Source organism: Ammospiza caudacuta, chromosome 5 (genome assembly GCF_027887145.1).
Source record: "Ammospiza caudacuta isolate bAmmCau1 chromosome 5, bAmmCau1.pri, whole genome shotgun sequence".
NCBI classification, from domain to species: Eukaryota; Metazoa; Chordata; class Aves; order Passeriformes; family Passerellidae; genus Ammospiza; species Ammospiza caudacuta.
The window spans coordinates 75,855,803-75,881,446 of record NC_080597.1 but is presented as its reverse complement, the minus strand read 5'-3'; the positions used below and the strand labels follow the sequence as shown (position 1 = coordinate 75,881,446).

The 25,644-nt window shown below is 46.4% G+C and overlaps 1 protein-coding gene across 1 annotated transcript in view; it reads left to right on the top strand.

The window, feature by feature from the left end:
- Positions 1 to 281: 281 nt before the first annotated feature.
- The window catches only part of PLXNA4 (plexin A4), a 470,405-nt gene continuing 445,042 nt past the window's right edge, over positions 282 to 25,644 (top strand). The window contains exons 1-2 of the mRNA XM_058804666.1: positions 282 to 1,460; positions 22,075 to 22,257. Of these exons, the coding sequence (XP_058660649.1) occupies positions 282 to 1,460; positions 22,075 to 22,257 (1,362 nt within the window). The remainder of the gene's footprint in view (positions 1,461 to 22,074; positions 22,258 to 25,644) is intronic.

The window sequence follows — 25,644 nt, the reverse complement described above, 5'->3', positions numbered from 1 at the left end:
TGTGATTTCTGCTTTTTCTCCCAGCATCTTTTCTGTCAGGAGGGTTCCCTTTGTGCTGGTTTTAAGTAGAGAGCTCAGAGTGGAGAAAGGGAGGATTAGCAATTAAATACGCTCTGATGATGGCATGGTTGTGAAGGAGGGAGGAGGAAGGAATACTCCGTAGTAATGCACTTTTGTTTTCTTTTTTCTCTGCTTGTAGGACAGAATCTGCCAGGGAATTGGCGTTTTGAGTTGTACAGCTTCTAATCCTTGTTGCCTTGGGAATACAAACCTCTCTAATCATGTCGCCGGCCATGTGGAAATGGACTTGCCTGGTTTCCCACCTCCTGCTGTCCACCACAGTGTCACCTCTGGGCAGACAGCAGCCCCCCCATCCAAAGAGGCCCTTCATCACCTTCACTGCAGAGCAAGCAGAGGGAAACTTCAACCACTTGGTGGTGGACGAAAGGACTGGGCACATTTACTTGGGGGCCGTCAACAGGATCTACAAACTCTCCAGTGACCTGAAGGTCCTGGTGACCCATGAGACTGGTCCTGATGATGACAATCCCAAGTGTTATCCTCCCAGGATAGTCCAAACCTGCAACGAACCCTTGACGCCCACCAACAACATAAACAAAATGCTCCTCATAGACTACAAGGAGAATCGGTTGATAGCCTGTGGGAGCCTGTACCAGGGCATCTGCAAGCTCCTGAGGCTGGATGACCTCTTCAAGCTGGGAGAGCCCTTCCACAAGAAGGAGCATTACCTCTCTGGGGTGAACGAGAGTGGCTCTGTTTTTGGAGTCATTGTTTCTTACAGCAACATGGACGACAAGCTGTTCATCGCCACGGCCGTGGACGGCAAGCCGGAGTATTTCCCCACCATCTCCAGCAGGAAGCTCACCAAGAACTCTGAGGCTGATGGGATGTTTGCATATGTCTTTCATGATGAGTTTGTGGCCTCCATGATCAAGATCCCCTCAGACACCTTTACCATCATCCCCGACTTTGATATCTACTACATCTACGGCTTCAGCAGCGGGAACTTTGTCTACTTCCTGACTCTGCAGCCCGAGATGATCTCCCCACCCGGCTCCACCACGAAGGAGCAGGTTTATACCTCCAAGCTGGTGAGGCTTTGTAAGGAGGATACGGCCTTCAACTCCTACGTGGAGGTGCCCATTGGCTGTGAGAAGAACGGGGTGGAATATCGATTGCTGCAGGCTGCCTACCTGTCCAAGGCTGGAGCCATCCTGGCCAGGTCTCTGGGGGTTGGCCCTGAGGATGATATCCTCTTCACAGTCTTCTCCAAGGGGCAGAAAAGGAAGATGAAGTCCTTGGATGAGTCTGCTCTTTGCATCTTTGTCCTGAAGAACATCAACGACCGCATCAAGGACAGGCTTCAGTCCTGCTACAGGGGAGAGGGGACGTTAGATCTGGCCTGGCTCAAGGTCAAGGACATTCCCTGTAGCAGCGCGGTAAGTGAGCCCCTGAGCACCCCTTTGCCCTCCTCAACTGTCAACAGGTCTTGTCTTCTGATAACCAACAGGTCTTGTCTTCAAATAACCAACAGGTCTTGTCTTCAAATAACCAACCTTAAAGCAGAGGCCAAGGAGCTGAGACTGCCTTGTCCCAGTGCTGGCTCTGCCTCCAGCTCACCACACCACCCAATTTAACCAGTTCATGCCCCCAGTTAGCTCATGGACAAGCTGGTGAAGGTATCAGAACAAGCAGAAATTCTGTGTTTGCTGATGAGCTAAAGCAAGGGGCCTTGGAATATTTGGGAGGAATATACCTGTTGTAGTTACTTCATGGTGCAAATCCTTGTCCCAGTGCTGGCTCTGCCTCCAGCTCACCACACCACCCAATTTAACCAGTTCATGCCCCAATTAGCTCATGGACAAGCTGGTGAAGGTTACGTCATGGTGCAAATCACAGGGGTGAAATCACTTAGACCCAGGTGCACTCTCAGCTCAAACCTAAACCAAAACAAGACCTAGAAATGTCACAGCTTGTGCCAGTTTCTGTGTGTGCTGGTGTCCTTTTGCTTCCCTGGGCTGTAGCTGGGGCAGGATTTATTCAGGAGACTTTCTGAAGCCAGGGCTTCATTTCATCCAGGACTGAGAAGCACTGGCCATTAACCATCAAAGCCCATCACCTTCCGGTCTCCAGCCAGTTCTGCACTGAGAAATTAAGGCCTGGCTGCAGATCAAGGATTAAACACTGCAAGATTTAAGGGCAGGATTGGGGAAGAGGCTGGTCTGTCTGACCTACAAACGGTCTGAAGAAATTGCCTCGGTTTATTCTGAGTGCCACTGCGGGAATGTGCACAGGGCTGGCTTTGATGGCAGGCACAGACAGGGGCATTACAGCCCAGGGCTGCAGGAGCTGCTCCCCAGACTTTGATTGCCACCCTTAATGAGCTCTTTCAAGTGAGAGGTCAGTTCCAGTCTGAGCAAAGGGAATAGGGAGAAATGCCAGAGTGCTTTCCTGCCCAAAATCTCCAGGCAGGCAGTGCTCAGGATATGGGATTTCTCCTTGGTGCTCCAGCCTTGGTAGCTGGGGGGTTCTCCTGATGCTCCAAGGATGGCCCATGAGGAATGTGGATGGCAGTCTCATTGCAAGGACACTGCTCCTGCCTTATTCTGCCCTAATTCCCCTTTACACCCCTCAGTGTCCTTGCTTGACCTTGCCCTGCTCTCATTCTCCCACAGCAAAGGGACAAATCCTTGATTTCAGTTGGGATCTCCTCTGCCTAGACCCTCAAATCTCCCTGTGGAGCATTGCGCAGGGAGAAAGGCTGTGCCCAAATCTGGCTTTGATTTTTTTGTTTAGCCTCAAGGCCTGTGCACATTCAAAGAGCTGCCTTTAGATTTAAGCTGGGAGCTTCCCACTGGAGTTTCCTTCCTGGGCTCTTAAGCCTCTCCATGCATTTGCATATTTGCTCTGCTTGTGCTCCACACTAACGTTTTGCAGTGCTGGACCTCTCCAATTAGGAGGCCTGAAACCTCTCAGTCCTGCTTTCTATGGCTTTAGACAGGAGCAAAAAAAGCCAACAGAGCTTTCTTGTGTCCCATGGGGTGAGTCCCAAACCAGGAAAACTGGTGTCAGACTGAGCAGGGACAGGAGTGCAGAGCTTAGAGAGAGGACACGGTGAGGAAAAGTGTCAGAGCATATTTATGAGTGTACATCTTCACTGTGAATCAGAGGCACTGCAAAAGGACCTGGAGATGCTTGAATTAAAAGCAGCAAGTCTGAAGTGTGTAACTAAGTAGGCTGAACTCCCCTTAAATGAGCCTGCTTAGAGCTGCTGGCAAGCCCTGCCTGAGATCAGCTGCGCTGCCTGAGGGAAGGGGTATTAGTGACTTGGCTGCTGAAAGGGGCTGCAGAGTCCAGCTGCTAAGCTTGGAAAATATTTGGTGGTTGGTGAAGTGTTTTGGAGGCTGGATGTGTGTCTGTGAGAGCCTGCTCTCCTCTGCTGGTGTCCTGCTTGCCAGCCAAGCCCCAGCACTGCTGCTCAGCCACTCACACATGTGTTAGAGGCAGCTCTAAAAGCAATCACTGAGCCATCAGTGAGCCTTTCCCTGCCTTTGTGGGATGTCAAATGTTTCTCTGCTGGTGCAAACAGAGCCTTGACCTGCCTATGGTCCAGGCTGGAAATGAATTTCAGCTTTGCTGGCAGCTAAAATCCTGTATGAGAACAGGTCCAGTGGTGGGCACTGAGCATTCCAAAGGGACAGAGGAGAGATTTGGATTTGGTGTCAGGGAGAAATTCTTTACACAGAGGGTAGGGAGGCATTGGAACAGCTTCCCCAGAGAAGCTGTGGCTGTCCTTGGATCCCTGGAAGTGTCCAAGGCCAGGCTGGATGGGGCTTGGAGCAACCTGGGATAGTGGAAGGTGTCCCTGCCCACGGCAGGGGGTGGCACTGGATGGGATTTAAGATCCTTTTCAACCCAAACCATTCTGTGATTCTTTGTAGGACCGAGGAGCTGCTTTCACTGCTCTGTCCTTGCCTATCAAGACACCAATTTGTTTTAGTAACAAACATTCTTCTATTTTTTCTAGTATTTCTAACCAGGCAATAACTGACTCAAAGGGGATCCACGTGACAGGATACTTCCGCTCCTTCCTTGGTGTAATCCTTGCTCAAGGCTATTTCGGGGCTAGAGAAACCTCCTGGGGACCATTCCCAGCACAACTCTGCACACGAATAATTCCAGGGATGTGGGGGAACAATGCTCTGGTCCCCAGCAGCAGATTCTGTAGCTCCCCTGGTCAGGCAGCTTGGTTACATCTGGAGCTGAGAGAGTTGAGGTCAGGAAAGACCTTGGCCGGACAAACTTTGTCTCATGGTCAGTGTTCAGCAGGAGGCATTGAGTCCCCAGATGTCCTGCAGGGTTGGATGTCCTGGAGGCTTGTTCCAGTTTGGTTTGCAAAGGTCAAGGCAAAGACAAAACCAAAATAACTCTGTGATGAGCCTGTGGTTGCCCCCAAGTCCCTGTTGTAGATGTCAGCAGTGTGGTAGCAGAATTTCTAGAGTGGGAAAGGTGAAAGTCCAGTGATAAATGGAGAATCCTCAGTGTTCATTCTTCTCCCATCTCTGTGTTACAGCTGTCCTCCCATTCATCTTCAGCATAAATCGAAAACAATGACAGATTTTTATGTCTGGGCAGTTGATTTGCAAATTGTTGATGTTCACTCAGGTGATGAATGGTCTCAGGTAATACCTCTCTGCAAAAGCAGGATAATAGCTGATATTTAAGCAGTACACTTGACCCCAAATGCTTAGAAATTCATATAATCAGAGAAAAATGAGGCTGGGAAAAAAAGGATTCTTCTGAGGTCATCTGATTTGCCCTTCTGCCCTACTTATAACGCTTCTGACAGATGTTTGTCTCACCTGTTCTTAACCTCTGGCTATGGAGATTCCTCTCTCTCCCTAAAATCTGTCTGTGCTGTGCTGAAGCTTTCCCTCATGTGAAATCTAAATCTCCTCTCTGGATGCTGAAACCCTTCCTGCTTATACAGTCAGAGGGCACCTTCAAACCCTGTGGACAAGCAGGGTGTTAGCAGAGGCAGGGCTGCTCTGGATGGGAAAAAAAAAGGTTTATCAAAACAGAAAAGCAGCTTCATGTTGGGTAAAGAAGGCTGTGGTTTCAGTGTCCTTCATAAATTTGGTAATGGGGCAGCCTGAGCTGGTTGAAGTTACCCCTGCTCATGGCAGGAGGCTGGGCTGGATGAACTTTTAGGGTCCCTTCCAACCATTCTGGGGTTCTGTGACAGTGTTGGGAAATGCTGGATTTCTTAAAAAATAAAAGGGAGGGGATAAAAGGCAGTTTTAGAGGAGGATGGAGATGTAAATGTGTAATTTCTGTACAGGAGTTGATCACTGGGGGATTTGTTGATTGTCATCACGATGAAATTAGATTATTGGGTGCATTTTAAAGCCCGGTGAGAGTTCCCCTCCTGGGATGCTCAGCAGAGGAGGCAGGGGAGCCTTCCCCTGTACCCTGGGGACCAAGCAGGTGAAAGCTGTGAGACAAAAAGTGGATGAAGAAGAGGAGGGTACTGGAGACTGACCCCAAAGCAGCCTGGGGGTGTCAGGGCTGTGGGGAGAGCAGAGGAGCAGGAATCCTGCTGGAACTTTGGCTGGAAAGGAAGTCCCAAACCCGGGGTGCTGCTGGTGTGTGACCCTGGCTCACATCCCAGGGCTGCTCTCCTGGCTGATCCTGACTCCTCCTCATCCTCATCCTCGTCCTCGTCCTCATCCTCATCCTCATCCTCATCCTCATCCTCATCCTCATCCTCATCCTCATCCTCACCCACCTCCCAGCCTAAGAGACTCCAGTCCCTGTCATGAAACGCTGTCACCTCCACCACTGCAGCTTCCACCAATATCTGCCCAAGATAATCCAAGTGTCAGTCCCCAACTCCTGCCTGGCCTCTGCCTTTTGCTGGTGTTTCCCTTTCCTTTTGGCAGGAAATGGGGTTTGACTGTTTAAATTGCTGCATTCAGTCTCTTCCTGTTTTTCATGGCAGCGCTGTCACTTGGGGGAGAACAGAAATGTTTTCAGAGCTCACTGGCCAACAAAAGCCCTTGTGTGAAGAGCTGGGCAATATTTTCCCAACAGTTTGCTACCAGAAGTGGATGTTTGGGTCCCAAGCCATTGTCTGACGAGTGACTTGGCTGTGAAGGCTTCCTGTGGCTGTTGGTAACTCCCCAAAACCTCTCTGCAGATGCTGCTGGGGAAATCTCTGGGAGTCCTGCACCACCTCCATGCATTTGTTCCTCAAATGGGCTCCTCCTGCTCTCTCCTGTTTTCCCTACATCCCCTGCCCATCCCTGCTGTTCTCATGGGGCTTATCTGCATTCAGGAGGAGTTTTGGGATTCGTTTTTGGATTTGGTCATGTTTGGAGGCCAGCTGGGTGCACAGACATTTTCCTTTAGCAGCACTGGGATGAACACTGCCTGCTCCTTGGGGATCACCTTTGGGGTCCCTCCTGCTCCATCCCACCAGGTTAGGAAAGGCATTTCCAGCTCAGGTGGTGGACAGACTTTGTGTAAGGGATGGGACAGTCAGCTTGACTCCTGGGAAGGGGGAGAGATGGCTGAGATTTTGGGTTTTTCAGTCTATTTTATATTCTTCTTTCTCCAGGGCTTCTCTTTGCAATCACTGGTGTTAACAGGGATGGATTTTTCAGCCTGTTTCATGTTCCTCTTCCTCCCAGGCTTGTGTTCACCATTCCTGGTGGTCACAGGGCACAGAGCACCTCTGAGACACCAGGATGGGGAGCAGCAGCAGGCTGTTTTACAGGGGGGCTTGCTAAGGCAAAACCCCTCAATTTATGGCCCAGGGTCTCCTGGATCTTGGTGCTTTGCCCATCTGTTGCAGGAATTGGAAATATCTCCCTTGCTCTTTTATTTCTCTCTGGCATGGTGGGCAGAAGAACAGGGTCAATTAGAAAGAAGGACCAGTTGGAGCTGCTAGAAATAAGGGGTGTTTTGAGGGGAAAAATCACTTTACAAGCAAAAAAGCAGGAATTGCCACCCCTATCTGTCATTTTTCCCATTTTCCCTTAAAAATGAAAGGTTGTGGGAAAGGAGTGTTAGCTTTTGATGAGTCCTTGGGAAGAGGAAGGTGAGGAAGGAGATCCATGGGGTTTGGCAGCCCTGCCCATTTCTCCTGGCTGCACTGGTGAGGACGTGAGCCTGACTCTTTCCCAGGGGCATGGATCAATCCCAGGGATGAGTTATCAGCTTTATTTCACCTCAAAGTCTCCCTGTTTGCCAGCTGGACTATCCTAAATAAATCCCTGTGTGTGTCAGTGCCACTGCTGCTTGCACAACAGCACTTTTTGCTCATCCCAGTGTTATGGTGTTGTGTCCCCAGGACGAGGTGAGAATGAGAATCTGATTCCAAGTTCTTAGAAGGCGATTATATTATATTATATTAATTATATTATATTATATTATATTATATTATATTATATTATATTATATTATATTATATTATATTATCATATTTACCATATAATATCATATCATATATTCTATTATATTCTAAAATTATATTAAAGAAAGAGAAAGGGACATCAGAAGGCTTAACAAGAATGAATAATAAAACCTGTGACAGACTAGAGTCTGACACAGCTGATGGTGATTGGTCATTAAGTACAAACAATTCACATGCTGGGTAAACAATTCTTTAAATCACATTCTAGAGGAATAAAACATGGAGCAGCTGAGGCTTCTCATCTTCCCAGGAGAAGAAATCCTGGTGAAGGGATTTTTCATAAAATATCACAGTGACATCCCAGCTGGACAGATCATGCACAAGTTTTGTGCACGTCTTTATTCCAAATTTTACAGGCTGGAGTTTCTGATTCAAAGGGTTTGTGGACAGCTGAGGTCAATTCTTGGTCAATTTTTAACAGCATTTCTTCCTTTGAAAATGCAAATAAGAGCAGGAAACCCCCACAAAAACGATAAAGTTCAGTTTTTGGGAGGGCAGTACCCTGAGCAATGCTGTAATGCCTCTCTGGGAATGCTCGCTGGAGCAAACAGGCTGGTGGCTGCCAGATCTGTGTTTGTGCACTTGCTCACATCAGTTTGTGTTGGATGCTGGGTGTGCAGAGCTGGTGCTGGCCCAGCAGCTGTGATAAGGGGTGACAAGTGTCCTCCTGGTGACACTGGGGCTGGAGAGGGGGGGATCTGAGCTGGGGAGGAAGAGGGACACAATCACTTCTCATTGTGATGGGGTGAATTATGACATGTGTGTTGTCTCACCCTTCTCATGAGACTGAAAATGGAATAAAAGTTTTGAAATGTCTCTCATTGCCCCATCTCTGGGTCTGAAAAGGGTTTAATCCAACAGGTAGGGCTCTGGCTCAGGATTTCTGCAGCTGAGCTCTGGGATTTGCAAATCTCCCCCTGCATCTTCCATCTCCATCACCTCCCCTGCAAAGCTGGCTCTGCTCCGGGGTGAAAAACTTCCACAGAGAGAAATTCCAGCTTTTTCCCCACAGGAGGCAGCTCAGGGAGATACACAGCTGGTATTTGTCAGGGTTGTGGTGGAAGTGGCCAGAGATGTCTGGGGCTGTGCCCTTTGGAAAGCAACTGAGTTCATGTCTCCAGTGCTCCCAGTAAGGTCCTGGCCCTCTGAACTGGGATTGGGAAATCCTCCCCAGTGTGGGGTGAGCTCAGGCAGAGTGTGGGTTCATCTCTTTGCCCTGGGGGATGGTTCTCTCTGCTTTCAGCCAGCAGGGATGAGGACAGGTCCCTGCCTCTGCAAAGTGCTCTGCACTCCAGGCAGGGAGAAAAGGGGCTTCGGGTGCTCTGGGGGAGAGCAAAACAAAAACTCTTAATCCCCTACATCAACAGAAGCTTGCACTTAAGGGCTGTAAATCAGGGCCTAATTGAGTGGAGAGGATGATTGTATTTGAGGTATTAAGTAGGTTTCTCAGTATTAAACACCTGTCCTTGAAAGGATACTGCCTGACCAGTGGGTGCAGAAGTAATTCTGGCAGTAATTAATTACCTTCACCATGAAACATCCCCACCCCGAAACCTCTCCTTCACAAATCCTCATTGTCCTGGGGGGAAAAACCCGAATATGCATTGGAAACAACCTTCTCAAACCCTTTTATTTCCTTCCAAAGCACAAACCAGGAGGAAAGCCTGTGCCTGAAAGTGGCTGGGTGCCAAACCCTCTCACAGAGCTGCTCTCTCACGTCGGGGTGACCCCGCTCACACAAAATGTTCATTGAGTGTGATGGTGCTCACAGGGGTCTGAGGATGAGGGAAGAGATGAGGATCTGATTCCATGTTTCAGAAGGCTGACTTATTATTTTATGATATATATTATATTTAAACTATTCTAAAAGAACAGAAGAAAGGATTTCATCAGAAGGCTGGCTAAGAATAGAAAAAGAAAGAATGATAACAAAGGTTTGTGGCTCAGGCTCTCTGTCTGAGCCAGCTGGCTGTGATTGGCCATTAATTAGAAACAACCAATATGGATCAATCCCAGATGCACCTGTTGCATTCCACAGCAGCAGATAATCATTGTTTACATTTTGTTCCTGAGGCCTGTCAGCTTCTCAGGAGGAAAAATCCTAAAGAAAAGATTTTTCATAAAAGATGTCTGTAACAATTGAGGGCAGAGCTGCTGGGTCTGAGATATCCCAGGCACAGCTCCCTCCCCCAGCATCCCTCTCATCCCTGCACCACTTGGCTCTTCAGGCAGCTCAGCATCAGCCCAGGTGCTGCAGCTCCCTGGTGTGCAGGTGAGCAGAGTCCCAGACCCTCCCTGCACCACCTCCCCGCCACATGCACAATTAGATTTATTCCTGGGAACTGCTCTTTGCTTCTTCCCCTGCCAGAAACCCAAGCTGTTTTCTTCTGTGGTCGAGCCCTGAGGTTGTCTGTGGCTCAGCTTTGCATTTTTGGAGGCCTCCACGTGATCTGCTCACATTCTCCCTCTCGCCAGGACTTTGCAAAGCTGACCTCGCCTTGCCTCGCCAGGAGGTCGCCTGGCAGGCCAAGAGACTTGTGCAAGAGGGTGGTTTTTTTTAAATTAGAAAAAAAGAAATTGCAGAGAAAGCAAACCCCAGATGTCCTGGAAGAGCCAGAAGCAAAATGACTCCATCTCCCTTGGTGAGGCTGCTGCTATTTAAAGCAGCCGGAGCAGGGGCGGTTGTACAATGCCCATTCTGTTGAGGAGGGGGTCGAGGGGGTGCTGGATTCAGCTTTGCTCTCTGGGATAAATCCTGCACAGACCCTTCCTCCTTCACTCTCCTGATGCCAGTGGGGCTGTGGGGGTGAAACACAGTGCAGGCTCTGTCTCAGAACTTGGAGGCTCAGTGAAGATATTCAGCCTCCGGGAGCGACCTGATGTGTGTGTCTATTTATTGATATTCCAGGATTATAACATAAGACTTATCTGTTTTTTCCCTCCTTGAAATATCTCTATTTATCCAAATTGCATGGATGGGTTCCTATTGTACCTGGTAGGGTAACACATATATTTGAAGAGTGGATAGAGTGGAGATGGAGATGAAAAAAGATGTTTTACTCACAGAGAGATGCCTGAATCACATCTGACCATATTTCTGCCCCAGACACTCCCAGCCTGGCACCTGCACGGCTTTGCTGTTGGAGGATAGAGTTTTTGCTCTGAGTTTGTTTGAGAAGCATTTTACTGAGAATGGGACTGTGACCATGTTCACAGGGGTCTCAGCTTGAGGGAAGAGACGAGGATCTGACTCCATGTTTCAGAAGGCTGATTTATTATTTTATTATATATATTATATTAAAACTATACTAGGAGAATAGAAGAAAGGATTTCATCAGAAGGCTAGCTAAGCTAAGAATAGAATAGAAAAGAATGATAACAAAGGTTTGTGGCTCAGCTCTCTGTCCGAGCCAGCTGGGCTGTGATTGGCCATTAATTAGAAACAACCACATGAGACCAATCCCAGATGCACCTGTTGCATTCCACAGCAGCAGATAATCAATGTTTGCATTTTGTTCCTGAGGCCTCTCAGCTTCTCAGGAGGAAAATCCTAAGGAAAGAATTTTCCATAAAAGATGTCTGCGACATGGGACAATATTTGGGTAACCTAGCAACAACTTTAGGACAAAATTTGGTGTTTGCAGAGTCGGCACAGACCTGGTTGTGCAGCTGGTGCATCCAGTTCAGGATGGAGCTGGAGTTCCATCTCTGGAAGTGCTCAAGGCCAGTCTGGATGAGGCTTTGAACACCCTGATTCAGTGAAAATGTCCCTGCTCATGGCACGGGGTGGGACTGACTGGTCTTTAAAATCTCTGTCAAGCCAAATCATCCTGTGATCCTTTATTTAAAGAAATACTCAACACTAGGAAAGGCAAAACAGCCAGATAGGACTGGAGCTAAATGGTAAAGACAGAGTTTGCTCTGTTTCCTCCATGCAGCACTGGGAGCTGGTGCAGCTGATGGAACATGTGGGTGACATTAGAGGAGTACGTTGCATTTCCCTGTTTCAATGTCATTACCTCGTCGTTGTCAGTGATCCAAAATAGAATAGGATTTGTACAGCTGATTTATCCTGTAAACCAGCTATATTAGCCAGGCACGTATTTAGACAAGGAGAGAGAGTGGGAGAGGCAGAGTGAGGGAATGTGCAGCAGGAAATAATAAAAATTCACTCCTCCTAATGAGGGAATGACCCGGTGTGGTGGTGTTTGAGGGTCCCCAGGACGAGGGAAGAGATGAGAATCTTGACTCCATGTTTCAGAAGGCTGATTTATTATTTTATGATATATATTAAAAGAAAATGATATACTAAAAGTGTACTAAAGAAAGAGAAAGGAGACATCAGAAGGCTAGAAAGGAATGATAATAAAAACCCATGACTGACCAGAGAGTCTGACACAGCTGGACTGGGATTGATCATCAAGTAAAAACAAATCACATGTGACCAATCAAATATGCACCTGTTGGTAAACAGCCTCCAGACCACATTCCACAGACATCAGATAGTTATTGTTTACAATTTTTTTTCTCAGGAGAAAAATTCTGGCAAATGGATTTTTCAGAAAATATCTCATTGACAACCCAGCACTCTTGGGTTGGAGCTGTTGGTGGGGATCCCACTCCAGGCAACACCGGGCTGTGACTGTGATGGTGTCCCTGCAGCCTCCCAGCTGCTCAGTCCTGCTTCCAGATTCGGGAGCAGTTGGAATTCCAGTGAATTGACACTGCCTGGTACAAACGCTCTGAATTCCTCAAGCACCAGGATCTGCCCAGATAAGCAGCTACAAGCTGGAGATTTTCCCTTTCAGGGCTCGAGTGCTTTAGTTTGTTGTTCAAACTGATAACCAGGCCTCTTTAAGTGCATCTTCTGTGAGATGATGGCACCAGACACATCTCCATTCTCCCTGATGCAGGATCTCCACCCTGTTATTTGTTGAGCGAGCCAAGCTCTCTCACCCTTTCCAGCAGCACATACATCTCACTCATTACAGCACTTAAATCACCTTTGCAGGACCGTGGTGAGGCTTAATTAATGCTTTTAAGAGGCTCAGGGCTCTCGGGGTGAAGGTGTTGCCTGCATGCAAAGCAGCTTTGTTATTTCATTTCTGCAGCGCTGCTGGCACGGGTGCCACTTTGCAGCCCAAATGATGTTTTTTTTTAATTTTTTTGTTTCCCTGTGTAACAAAATAATAATTATAGCAATTGTGATTGCAGCAGCAGTGAATTGCTGGTGGTGCCATCAAAGGGAGGCAGCCAGACTTTATCTGACCAGGTGCTGGTGTGTGTTCAATAGGAATGAGAGGGCTGATCAGGGACATCCTTTAGGATAAATGCAGCACCTTCTCTCAAAGGTGTCTTTCTGCTTACACAAAACCCCTTTTCACCTAAGATTTCCTCTCTCTGGGACTCATTCTCCCCATTTCAGGTATATATATACCAGTGCTGCTGTGTTTCAGGTGTGTAGCCGAGCTTTGCTGCTGGAATAAGTTCTTACAGAAGAGCTCCAGCAGCTTATTTGATCAATACTTCCCTTTTGAAAAATCCCTAAATGCTTATTTACCCAACAGCCCATGCCAGTTTCAAAGGCAGAGTCTCCACACTCGATAATCTCTTTTTTTTTTTTGGGGGTGTGAAAAATTTTAAGTGAATTTTTCAAAGCAGTGATCTGAGAGGCACAGAGATTATATTCCTCTGTTTATCCCTCAACGCCGCAGCCACACGATCCTCTGAGCCAGCAAGGGGAAGTTTATGGGACCACAGGAGAGCTCAGCTTCCTTTTACACCTTTTACAGTCACACTTGCTGCTCTTCAGCTCACATCCATCCTTCTGGCTCGTAGGAATGAACCTCAGTGGCCACACAGCTCTGGGGTGTGCTTTTCACCCCACCTGCATGGTTTGGAGTGCTGGGATTTGGAGTTGTGATGCTGGAAATTTTCTGGAGAGAAGGAAATGCAATATTGTGAAAAACGCCGATCACTTGTTAAAATTTTAAAGGTTTAATAGTAATAAAATGGTTATAAAAATAGTAATATAATTAGAATAATAATTGGACAATTTGGATTAGGACAATATGAGACAATAGAAACAAAGAGTTAGGGACGTCTGGGTACCTTTTCTGGGCAGCACAAGCCCAAAAAAGGACCCACGTTAACAGAGGATTAACCCTTAAAAACAATAACCTGTTGCATATTCATACATCTCATACATGATGCATAAATTCCATTCAAACACAGGATTCTGTCTGGCCAGGGTCAGCTTCTTCCTCTGAATCCTGACAGTATCTTCAGAGCTGAGCGAGGCAGGAAGAAGTTCATTTCTCCTGATAATGGAGCAATAAATTCTCTTCCTCTGAAAGATTCAGGTGTCCCATGGCTGGTATCTTGGTATGAGTCCTTTCTTTAGAAAAAAAGTATCTTACATAGCATAGTTTCTATTTGAACATTTTGTTATAACCTAAAACTATATTTAACACACTACTTAAGAGAATTAACACAGCATAACTTTCTAACACAACACATGTAATATTAATTTTAATATTTGTGAAAAGCCTATCATAAAATACACATTTTCCACAAATACGCAAAAGGGAGATTTTGCTGTCACAGGGATGTTTGAGATTTGAGATGGGAAGATCTCCATGAATGGAATATTTTATTTATTATGTTTTATTATCTCGGTCTGCATTGCTCCTGGAGGTACTGTCCCTTCTCAGACTTCTGGGGTCTAACCAAGGCAATGGAAATACCACTTAAATCACAATATCCCTTTCCTTCATGGAGAAATGAGCAATTTCACTTAATCACAGCATCTTAGAATGGTTTGGTTAGAAAAGACCTTAAAGCTCATCCAGTTCCACCCCCTGCCATGGACAGAGACCGGAGTAGGTTGCTCAGAGCCCACAACAGCCCAGTGCTGCTTCCAGAGCAGTCCCAGCAAAAATGGGAACCAGAGATGGAGAACAAATGAAAAACAATCTTTGCAATGGTGTCACCATGGCTGTGACAGGGTCAGCTGAAAGCAGGGCTCTGCATCTCTGAGGTGTGACAAAAAAATAAAGGAAAGCAGCCAGAATTATTTAAATTTTGTAATACTGAGCCTAGAAAATGTAGGGGCTCACTAATGGATTTAGCTTGTGCACATCTTTGGGTACTTAAAAAGGCAGAACTTGGAGGATGCTACATTTATAGCACAAATTTGCAGCACAATTCCTTTTATCCACAATTACTGACAATCACCCAGCTCTGAAAACTGAAGGAACCTGTTGCTCTCTGCAAGAAAGGCAGCCTCCTCTTCAGGAAATTGCAAATTTTACGACATGGAGGAGCGTGGAGTGGACTGTTGGGGAGCCTCACACTCACAGCAGAGCAGGAACATAAATGCAGGCATAAAAAGTCTGTACTCCATTAAGATTCTGCAGCACTCTGGAAACTTGACACCAGTCCTTGAACTGGTGCTTAAACTACAGACCTAAAATCCAAATGCCTGTAGCAGTTCTAGTCAATTTGAGTAACTTTCCCTCTTGTTCTTGTGTTCCTGAGCTGTGTCTGAACGAAAACCTCTTCAGCATAGTGGGTGCAATTTCCCTATAATTGGTAAAGTTCCTGTAACTGCCCTGTCATTTGTATATGGTGACATGTAATTGCACAGCAAGCGCTGCTGTGGGTGCACAAGTGAAAAGCAGTGTGCAATTAGAATGTGTTTCCAAATGCTGGCTCTTGATCCAGCTTCTGTTCTATCACTGTTCTATCCCTGGGGAAACAGGGCTGGGTATTTTTGAATGTCACAAACTCCAGACTGATCACTGAGGAGGGGTGGGTTGGTGATCTGTGCTATCTTTGGTCACTGCCCATGTCTTTGAACACAAAATTTTGAGCTGCAGATGACAAATATCTGCAACCAGGCAAACCTGGCCTTTTCCTGACCCAGGATGGGGAGTGTTGGAATCCTGGATGCTGAGAATTTTAGACTTTCTGTGCTTAATGGCACTGACCCACAAGAGAACACTGCATTTGACCTGAGGAGAAGGCTTCCAAAGTTGATTGATAGCACTGGGATTATAGGTGTGGAGTTGGTTAGAAGCGTTTAATATCACAGGGTGGAAAACTTAGAGTTTGGGGTTTTAGAATATAGAAATAAATATGAAGCAAGATGGAGGTTTTAGGGTGGAGGCAGGTTGTTCTTCTTCACCTTCTTCCTTCTTCACCTTTTCCTTCCTTCTTCTCCATGAGTTTGGGTGGCATTTTTTAATTGGACAGAAAAACCCACATTGCAGGTTTCAAGTGATCAGTTATTGGGTAAAAAGGGAAATAATCTAGGTGTCTTTTCTTAATTGGATAGTTTAGTCTTAAAAGACCTTGTAACAAGAGATTGTTGGCCATTTTGTGCCTTCTAATGAAAGGGTGCAGAACTCATGGTTGTGAGGCTGTAACACTGATAAGAAATAATAAACACCTGAGTCTGAACATGAACTGCCATCTCAAGTGCCTTCAATCCAGACCCAGAGAAGCCAAGAGGGGAGGGCACTGACAGACATCAAATTCCAGGAATTCTAGATATTTAAATATCCTATTGAGTGGACATGTGCCCACCTTCACCCTCATTCAGCTCTTGCAGCCAGGTGATGGAAAAGACCTTGGATGTCTCCTTGCAAAGACTCAAATGCCTGTAACTGTTGATTTCTTACTGCTGCTGGCTGCCTGGCCCTGCTGGCAGCACAGACATCCATTAATGTGTGTTCCCTCCATCCTCTGCCTCAGCCAAGCCTGAGATAACAGGAGAGAGGAGCCAAGTACCTGCCACCACATGATGAAGGCAGGGCTGTTAGGTATTAGCTGTAAATCAAAGGCAAGGCTTGGCCACTGGGACAGCCTTTATCCCTGGTGAGTCTGTGGAATTGCTTTGGAGCCTGCTGAGATATCTGGGAATAAAAAAAAAGCTTCCAGTGCTTTGATTGAGGAGGAAGATTCTGCTGGAGTGAAAGCAAGGAGGAGTGAGGGGCGGCTAATCCTTTATTGAGGCTCTTCCCCAAATGTGGATTAGGCTGTGTTTGATTATCAGGGGCTGCTTCAGAGCAAACAGTGAAAGCAGATGTTTAAGGGACAATTGGTGTATTATGAGCACTGTTTGTCCCTGTCTCCTGATATTTGGTGCTTCTGCCACTCCTGCAGTGCCAGCACACTCATTCCTGCTGAGAATGAGAGGAGGACAGGCAAGGAGGTGATGGAATCAAATCTCCAACCCTTCTGCTGAATTTGGGGTTTTGGGGGCTCAGCCAATCCCTCCAGGACTGAGCCAGCACCAGCCTTGTAAACCCACCCTCTCCAGGAGGGTTTGGATGTGTTAATTATTTATTTGATAGGTTTAATCCTGGAGGAGGCAAACTCTTGCCAGAACCCTGTAAATCAGGGCCACTCTTTTGCACACCCTTCCTGTTTCAGTGGTGGCTGTGACACTTGGCCATGGTGTCAGGGCTGCAGATGGTTGGTGACGCAGACAGAGGTGACAGGAGCAGAACACAACCAGGTAGAGAGGCAGCTGGTGGGACTGGGGAGGGCATTTATACCCTGATTGTTGTCTTATATATATCAAGAATTCTATTACCATTATAGTGCAAGGATTCCATATCACCCGAGCCTCGTACCGCCTCAATGTTTCTCACAGGCAACTCCTCTAAGCTCTGACTCTTCCTTGTCCTCACAGCAGCCAACTGACTCCAGTTCCCACCAATCCACTCTTTTATAACACTTATTGGCTACAGCTGTGGCCTGTTAACATCAGGCCTGCTCCTGATCTTTAGTAATTGGTTCAGCTGTAACTCTTTAGGGGATAAGATTACATTCTATATCACCTTCATTCACCCATACTGTATCCCCCTACACCCTGGGAGCTGCCAGTGCATCTCAGATGAAGATATTTTGGATATGCAGACATTTTGGATATGCAGACCACCTGTGCTTCTGAGTTTCCCTGGGGCAGGGTGGTGGTGAGAAATTTTCTCTTATTTGCAAGTGGGAATTCGATGTGGGATGATGAAGTGGTTGATCCTAGCCCAGCAATCCAACTGCAGGGCCCCATTCCCTTCCAAGTTACCTCTGGCTGTGACTTTCTGGGTTGGATTTTAACTGCCCAGGATGTGAGAATTGCTGATATCATCCCCACCTCTTCAGACCTTCCCTTTGCCTCTCCCTGCTATCCCAGCCACCGCTAGAAGTGAATTCCTGCCCTCACCTCCCCCTTCATTCTGCAAAGTCGTTAACACGAAATTGCCAGGCAGAGAAGCTCCAGAGAGTTTAACGTGGCTACTTTATATTGCTGCTAGGAGTGTCTGGAATTGAAAATAAACCTGTGCTTGCAACTCCTGACCCTTTCATCATAAATCCAAACTTCCTTACGTGTCTGTCTTTGCTGCAGAGGATGACTGTATTTCTGGCTCTACAAAGGCCTGTGTGCAGCTGAGAGCCACAGCTGTGCAGGAGCTGGGTGCTGTTTATTTGGAGGGTTTTGCTTGCTGGCATTTTTTTGGCAGATGATCCCCCAGAGGAAATAACCCAAATATGTTCAAAGAAAATAGTTTTCGTGTGGCTTGCTGGCCTTGTTTCTGGGGGAGGGTTGTCCACACGGCAAACCAGCAATGCTGTGATTGCTTCTCTGGCACCCAACCAGCAGCACACAGAGTTCTAGAATGGTTTGGGTTGCAAGTGACCTAAAGACCATCAAATTCCACCCCTGTCATGGGCAGAGACACCTTCTCTTATCCCATCCTGGCCTTGGGCACTTCCAGGGATCCAGGGGCAGCCACAACTTCTCTGTTCCCAACCCTCATCATAAACAATTTCTTATTTAAACCTAGCGTGACTTTACCTTCTTTAAAAAAATCTGCCCCCCTATTTCTGTGTAAGCCCTTCTTATAAGGGTTCTCCTGTAACTAATGCCAGAGGAAAAAGATGAAATAAATTGGCTTAAGTTTAATTTTGTGTCAATGTGGGATTATCAGCCCCATTAAGGGTAGGTCTGAGCTCAGTTGGAGCCCCTATTCCTGTGTAAGCCCCTCTAATAAGGATGTGTTCTTCTGTAAATAATGTCAGGGGGAAAAAAGTTGAAATAAATAGGTTTAAATTTAATTTTGTGTCTGTGTGGGATTATCAGCCCCATTAAGGGTAGGTCTGAGTTCAGCTGGAGCCCAATCAGGTGCAGGGGGAACTACCCAGTGGCAATTAGATTATTGAAACCTCAACAGGTTGGAGACAAATCAGCCACGGGTGTTTGTGCTTAATGCTGTGATTTTGGGGGCTGTGTCCTCCCAGGCTCCTGCCCCTGGGGTTGGGAGGGTCTGGATGGAGTAGAAAAGCAGCCAGAGGAGTCTGTGGGTCCTTTCTGGGCTCAATGGCTTCAGCTGGAGTGGTTGGTTTTGCCTGTGCTCTGCTGGATTCATCTCATTTCACTGCTTGTCAGAATAATTTTCTCTGGTTTGGGATGGAGCTTTGCACCCTGCACCTTAGGTAAGATGTCTGCTGGCACTTTCAAGCTTTTCATCATCTTGGTAGTGGAGAAAGCTGTCCTGTTTTCCTTGGAAACTTTCCTCCCTTTGCCCTCTTTCTGCAGTTTGGGATTTTCCTGCTTTCAGCCTGACGTGACTCTTTCCAGCTTGTCAGGGTGAGCACTTAGGCAGTTTGGTTATACCCCTGAAATACAATTTGTGCTCATCTCTGAGCTTAATGGTTTCTGGGCAAATTGGGGCTGACTTGGAGACCTGGACGCTTGGCTCTTACAAGATCCAAGAATCTAATTGTCACAGGACAATTCAGCTTGGAGGGACATCAAGCAGGGACCACACAGTTGGGCTGATTGGCGATTTGAAATTTTGGGGCCGATTGTGGGTTGGAATTTGGGGCCGATCACGGATTGAAATTTTGGGGCCGAGTATGGGTTGAAATTTGGGGCTGAGGGGATTTGAAACTTGGGCCCGATTATGGGATGAAATTTTAGGGCTGATTACAGGTTGGAATTGGGGGCCGATTATGGGTTGGAATTGGGGGCCGATTGGATCACCTGGAGTAGTTTTGTGGCCACCCAGCTGTGTTGGACGGTGCATTTCCCCTTTGGTTGGGTGGTTCCTTCTCTGGCACACCTCCTTTCCCTGCTGATTATGGATTTCCACGTACTAGAGCTGGGTTGCAGATTTATCTTGGACTTGTTGCTGTCATTTTGGACTAGCAGCATCCTGCCTGCTGCTGATCTGCTCCCTAATTGCTCTTTTAGCTCTGCTAAAAAGGGCAGTCCACAAACACTAATGACTCCTGCAGGCCAGAGCTCAGGCTAGCTGATCCCTCCTAATGGCCCTTTGAATTCCTCCTAGGTTTTATGTATTTATAAACACATTTAGGACGCATTATTCTTCTATTCAGCAAAACCATCTGTAATTATTGCCCGTAATTGCTGGGTGAGGATAAAATGAATCAACTATCAGGCTTTTACTGCTGGTGAACTCAAGCAGGGACCATCACTTTTTTTAGCTGTGTTTCCAGGAAGATGTGAGCTCAAAGAAAATTGTCGTGGTCCTTTAGTTCTGATATATCAAAACTAGGCAACCTTCCTGTACACTTCATTATTGCTTCTCTAGGCCTTAGCTAAACATTTTAAGTGTTGAAATCTGTGAGTGGCCCCAGCGAAGTTAATAAAGTCCAACTACTCTGGCTCATGTGCTGGGGTATTTGGAGTTTTATTTGATTTATTCTGTGGAGATCTGTGACCTGTATTAACTTCACCTGCCTTGATGGTGCCTGAAGGTAGAAGAGCTGCCTGTGCCACATTCCTGGAACTCCCTGAAGCCCAAGGAAACACCTTTAGGGACAAATAGACATGACATTAATTTAAGTGAAAGGGATCCCAGTGGAACATCATGTGCTGAAAATGCTGCTGAGTTCAAATGCAGTGGGTGTTGGAGCTCAGGCAGCAGTATTGATGGATAGGAATTTTTCTCTGGTTGTTGGGAGTTCATGGGTATCTCCAAAAAAAAAAAAAAGCTGGAAATTCCTCATGGTAGCTGTGGAAGCTTCCCTCCTCTCCAAAGAACTACAGGAAATTACAGAATCCCAGTTAAATCACAGAATGGTTTTGGTTGGAAGGCACCTTAAAGGAAGGAAAGATGGGTGCTAATGTCCTTACATACAACTCGATGGGTGAGGGGTCTTTAGGAGGAATGGGTGTTAATGTCTTTGAAATGGGCCTAAATGTCTGTACCAACCACAAAACATGGGAATTTGGGAATTTTAACTATGGTTTGAACTCCTGAGCTTTAGGGTTGGACAAATGGGTCTGGGTAATATCTGAGGCACTTCTGGTGGATCCCCTGAAGGTAGACAGCCAAAACTGCTGAGTTTTGGGGGAAATTATAGGTTCAAGAGGGGATATGTGGGAGGTGGATTGGGAAGGCTGCACCTTCCTGGTAATGGGGAAAGGAAGAGGGTGAGTTTAGAATAAAAGGAGGCTGTGTGCTCTGAAACCTAGAGAGTGAAACCCCATGGGGGTATGCCCCAGTGAGCTCTCTCTCCATTTATTCAAATAAAATTGCAGAACTCCTCTGTGTCTTTTATGGACACTGGCATTTCACAGAGTGTTTTTTCCCCACACCATCCAGTCTCGCCCCTCTGCCATGGTCAGGGACACCTTCTGCTATCCCAGGTTGCTCCAAGCCCCATCCAGCCTGGCCTTGGACACTTCCAGGGGCAGCCACAGCTTCTCTGGACCATGTGTGCCCGGACCTCACCAGCCTCACAGCCAAACATTTCTCCCCATGTAATGCTGCTCTCTGGCAGTTTGAAGCAATTTCCTCTTGTCCTGTCCCTCCATCCATTGTCCCAGGTTCTGCTCCAGTTCTCTTGGAGCCCCCTGAGGCACTGGAAAGGGCTTTAAGTTCATGATATTTAATTCTTACCATGGTCCCTTCTGCAGATTCGGCCTGGGCTGACCAACTGACCATCTCTCTCTCGGATAATGCCTGGGCACTCCATGGGGGATGATAATTTCCAAAGATGTAACATAAGCAACCTTACTGAGTTTAAAATTAGGAGAGGAGTGGCTATTTAGGCTTGGTAGATGTGATCTTTAGTGTTGGGTCCAGAGGACAGGTCAGGGTCTATTTTATAATTTTATTTGCCAGTGCAGATTTAGCTCAGTAGTTCTTACTCTGGATCTACAGGAATAGTGTACTTTTTTTTTTTTTTTTTGACAGAACTTAGGTATGTTTAAGACATTTTCAGCAGACTTGCACTTGATTGGTGAGTCTTGACTGGTAAAACTGACTGGTACAGCAGTAGGAAAAAGGCTTAATGTAATGTATCCTGCTGGGCTGTCATTCAACAGAACCAACTTTCCAGTTCTCCTTCTGGCTGTAACTCATTGTGTAACTTCAGAGAGGTTTTTTTTTTCTTTTTTCCACCTCTTTCTCCAGTCCTCCTTGATTTTTGTCAGCCTGCATAAGTTACAGGCACGTTACGCAACGGATGGATACTTTTCAAATGGCTGAAAAATTGGTGACTTCAGCTGTTTACCCACTTTTTTCTTTCTTCCTTTGCAGCTGTTAACAATTGATGACAATTTCTGTGGCCTGGATATGAATGCCCCCTTGGGAGTATCATCCATGGTGCGAGGGCTCCCCATTTTCACTGAGGATGGGGACAGGATGACCTCGGTGATTGCCTACGTCTACAAGAACCACTCCCTGGCTTTTGTGGGCACCAAGAGTGGGAAGCTCAAGAAGGTAAGACCTACGTGGTCCTCTAACTCAGATTTTCATGTTTTTATGGTGATTTAAGTGTTGCGTCGAGCATGAGCGCGGTCCTTGTCCTAAGGTGCTCCTATTTTGAGGATGAAAAATGGTTTGGTTGGCAAAGAAACTGCATTTCACCCTCAAGGGATAAAGATGATCTGAGAAAGGATAAAATCCTCCTTCCAAGTGGTTATTCATCAGGAAATTAATGCTTCAGAAGTCAAACCACAGTCGCAGATGGACGTGATGTGATTTGCATCCAACAGAATTTTTTGGTGTTCAGACCATCTCTAATTGAGTCATTGATCACAGGGTGTCTGTGCATGCTTGGAGAAAATCAGACTGGGGCTGAAGTTTGGGAAACAGGATCCATGCTCTGGAGATCTTTCTTCAGGGCAGTGTGACTAGGTTGTGATCTCACCACGAGCCCAGCACGGGATCGGGGGCTGCCCTGCTGATGTCAGCCTGGGGTTTGTGCTGAAGGAAGAGGGTTTGCATCAAAGGAAAGCTGTGTCCTGAGCCATAATGAGCTTTGTGTTTATGGCTAGTGCCTCACAAACAGAATCAAGAGCGTGTCTGGGTTCCTCTCTGGGCATTCTCACTGAAATGTGGCCATTGCATGGCTGGGGTTTGCCTTGTGAAGCCCCCAGAGAGACTGGGGAGGTACCTGTGGCTTTCCCAGGGTAAGATGAGTTGTTGGAATGTTGGGCTAATGATGGGCACTGGCTCCATTTCAGCCCCTCTGTGCCAGTCTGGCAATGTTGGTCTGAATGTTCAGCCCAGGGGTGTTGTAAGCCATTGCCTGTGCAAGGAGATGGTGGCTTGGCCATGGTCATGGAGATGGGGGAGAAGCTGGGAAGGGAGGTTGGGCAGAGCCTGGAGATGTTTTAGGATGCTGTTTCCTGTTTAAATCCCTTTTGTGAGTGAAGACTTCCAAGTTGGGGCAAGTAAGGTGATGTGAAAAGGTGACCCACTGTGGCTTGTGGGGAGTGAAGGGAGTTGTTTGTTCATGGATGCTTAGGGATAGTCTGGAATCTCTGGTTTTATTCTCTACCTGTTTCTTCACTTGAAAAGCAAATCTGGGCTGTAAATTCAGATGGCATTTCCCCCATGCTGAGGGAGGAATGGGATCCTGCCCACTGGCAAATGTCTCTGGCTTTGCTCAAAGCAGAGGAAAGGCTGCTCGTGCTTTTGAAAAGAAAATATGGTAGGGTTTTTTTATTATTATTCAGGCATGTGAAAAAGGAGCCAAATGGTTTTAAAAAATGGTCATAATAAAAATAATCTCCTCCCCTGGCTAATTAGCTTTTGCTTCCATGTCATGTGTGATATCATAATAAACTGTTCAGTTCTCCAGTCAGTCTCTTGGAGGGAGGGAATGGGGCAGCTGAGATCTGAATGGTAAATATCAAAAAGACCTAAACACTTAATGACTGCTCTCCCTGCACTCACAAGCTTTTGGTTGGGTTTTTTTTTGGCTTCAGGAGAAGAAAAACTCAGCCATGGCTCTGTCTTTGCCTTTGCAGGTTGCACTGCAGAGTCCAAGATCTGATTCCTCTTTAATAGGGGAAAATAGGAGAGAAATCTTTCTGTGCTTTATGAAGTGTGGTAGGGAGCAGGGACAGCCTTATAGGGTAAAGAATGAGCAGAGGAGAGCAGAAGTGGCTGGTGTAACTTGAGAAAGGGAATAAAATGAAGCTTTTTCCTAACATGCTGAATATTCCACTTGTGGTAGTTCTAACTTTGGGTGAGTTGGAGTGGGGCTGGAGCCTTGGGCTGAGATTTGCTCAGGTGAATGAATTTCCCCCAAAGGGGCAGAACACAAAGCAAAATGAGGCTCCCCTAACCATGTGTGATTGTTTTGGACCACTTGATCCAGACTCCTGGAAACCTTTAGGTCCACCCCAATCCTTGCTGTGTCTTCTGCAATCCCTGACTTTCCTCCTCACATTGTCCCCCTCCAGTGCTCCTGAGGGTGTCTGACCCTGGGACAGCAACCTGTCACCTTCTCTGCGTGGTTTGGCACTCAGGACTTTGCCTTGATGCTCCTTGACCCCTGCCATGGGCCTTTGGATGCTTTATTTTCCACCTTGGCTCATCAATCAGGTGCTGCCAGGAAAATGCTGCATTGGGATTGCAGCTCCAGCATAAGCCATTATTTCAGCACAAAGTTTGTTTTCTGTTCAAAAACACTGGTAAATTGGAGTAAGCCTTGTAGGATTAGATGTAACTCCTGGATAAAACCTAGGAGCTGGGATTTCTTTTTTATATTTTTTGTGCTGTTGGGTCCTACCAGGCGTGTCACACTCTGCTGCTTCTCCTGGTGCACTGCAGCTCCTCGGTCAAGCTGCAGTGGAATATTTGGGATGGCATGAAAAAGGAGTTCTTAGATTATCCCCAAGATAGCAGGATTTATTCTGTGCTTGGAAGACTTGCTGAAAGTCATTACAAGATGGTTTTGGAGAAACTTTGCTGCTTTTTTTCCCCTGCAGTTTCAGTATTTTCCTATGTGTTTTTTTTTTTTTTCATTTTTGTGTATGAAAGTGGCAGACTGTGTATCAGATTTTGATTTATGTGATCCATGAATGCTCTGCAAAATACCCACAGTCATAAAGCAATATCTGTTAGTTGATATACAAATGTCACATGTGTCAAAGGAATTTATCCAGTGGCACACACAACTGAAGGAAAATATTGTGCTTTACGGGAACATATCATTAAAATGAATACTAGCAGAGTATCAGGAGTCTGCCCATGTAACCAAGACAACAAAGAGGGAAAGAAAAGGAAAAACCAAGATAGAGATAGGGTAGGGAAAGTGTGAGTGAAACCAAATGACACGCTTGGCCCCAGCTATTTCACTGCCCCAGGCAAAATACATTTTTCAACCCCTGCTCATTCACAAAGCTCCCTGTGCAGTCCATCAGGAAGGCAAAGAATAATGTGCTGGAGAAATATTCCCTCCAATTCTGCTGCCTTGTCCATGGCACAGCCCTATTGTATTTGTGGGGTTCCCAGATGAAAGAGGGAATGATGAATCTGACTCTATGTTCTCAGAAGGCTAATTTATTATTTTATGATACTATATTATATTAAAGAATACTACATAAACTATACTAAAGAATACAGAAAGGATACTTAAGGTATAAAGTTAAAAAGATAATAATGGAAACTTTTGACTCTCTCCAGAGTCTCAACACAGTTTGGCCCCACTTGGCTAAAGAGTGAAAACAACTCACACCAGAATCCAATGAAACAATCTCCAAACACATTCCACATGAGCACAACACAGGAGAAGCAAATGAGATAAGAATTGTTCCCTTTTTTTCTGAGGCTTCTCAGGAGAAAAATACTGGGTGAAGGGATTTTTCCAGAGAA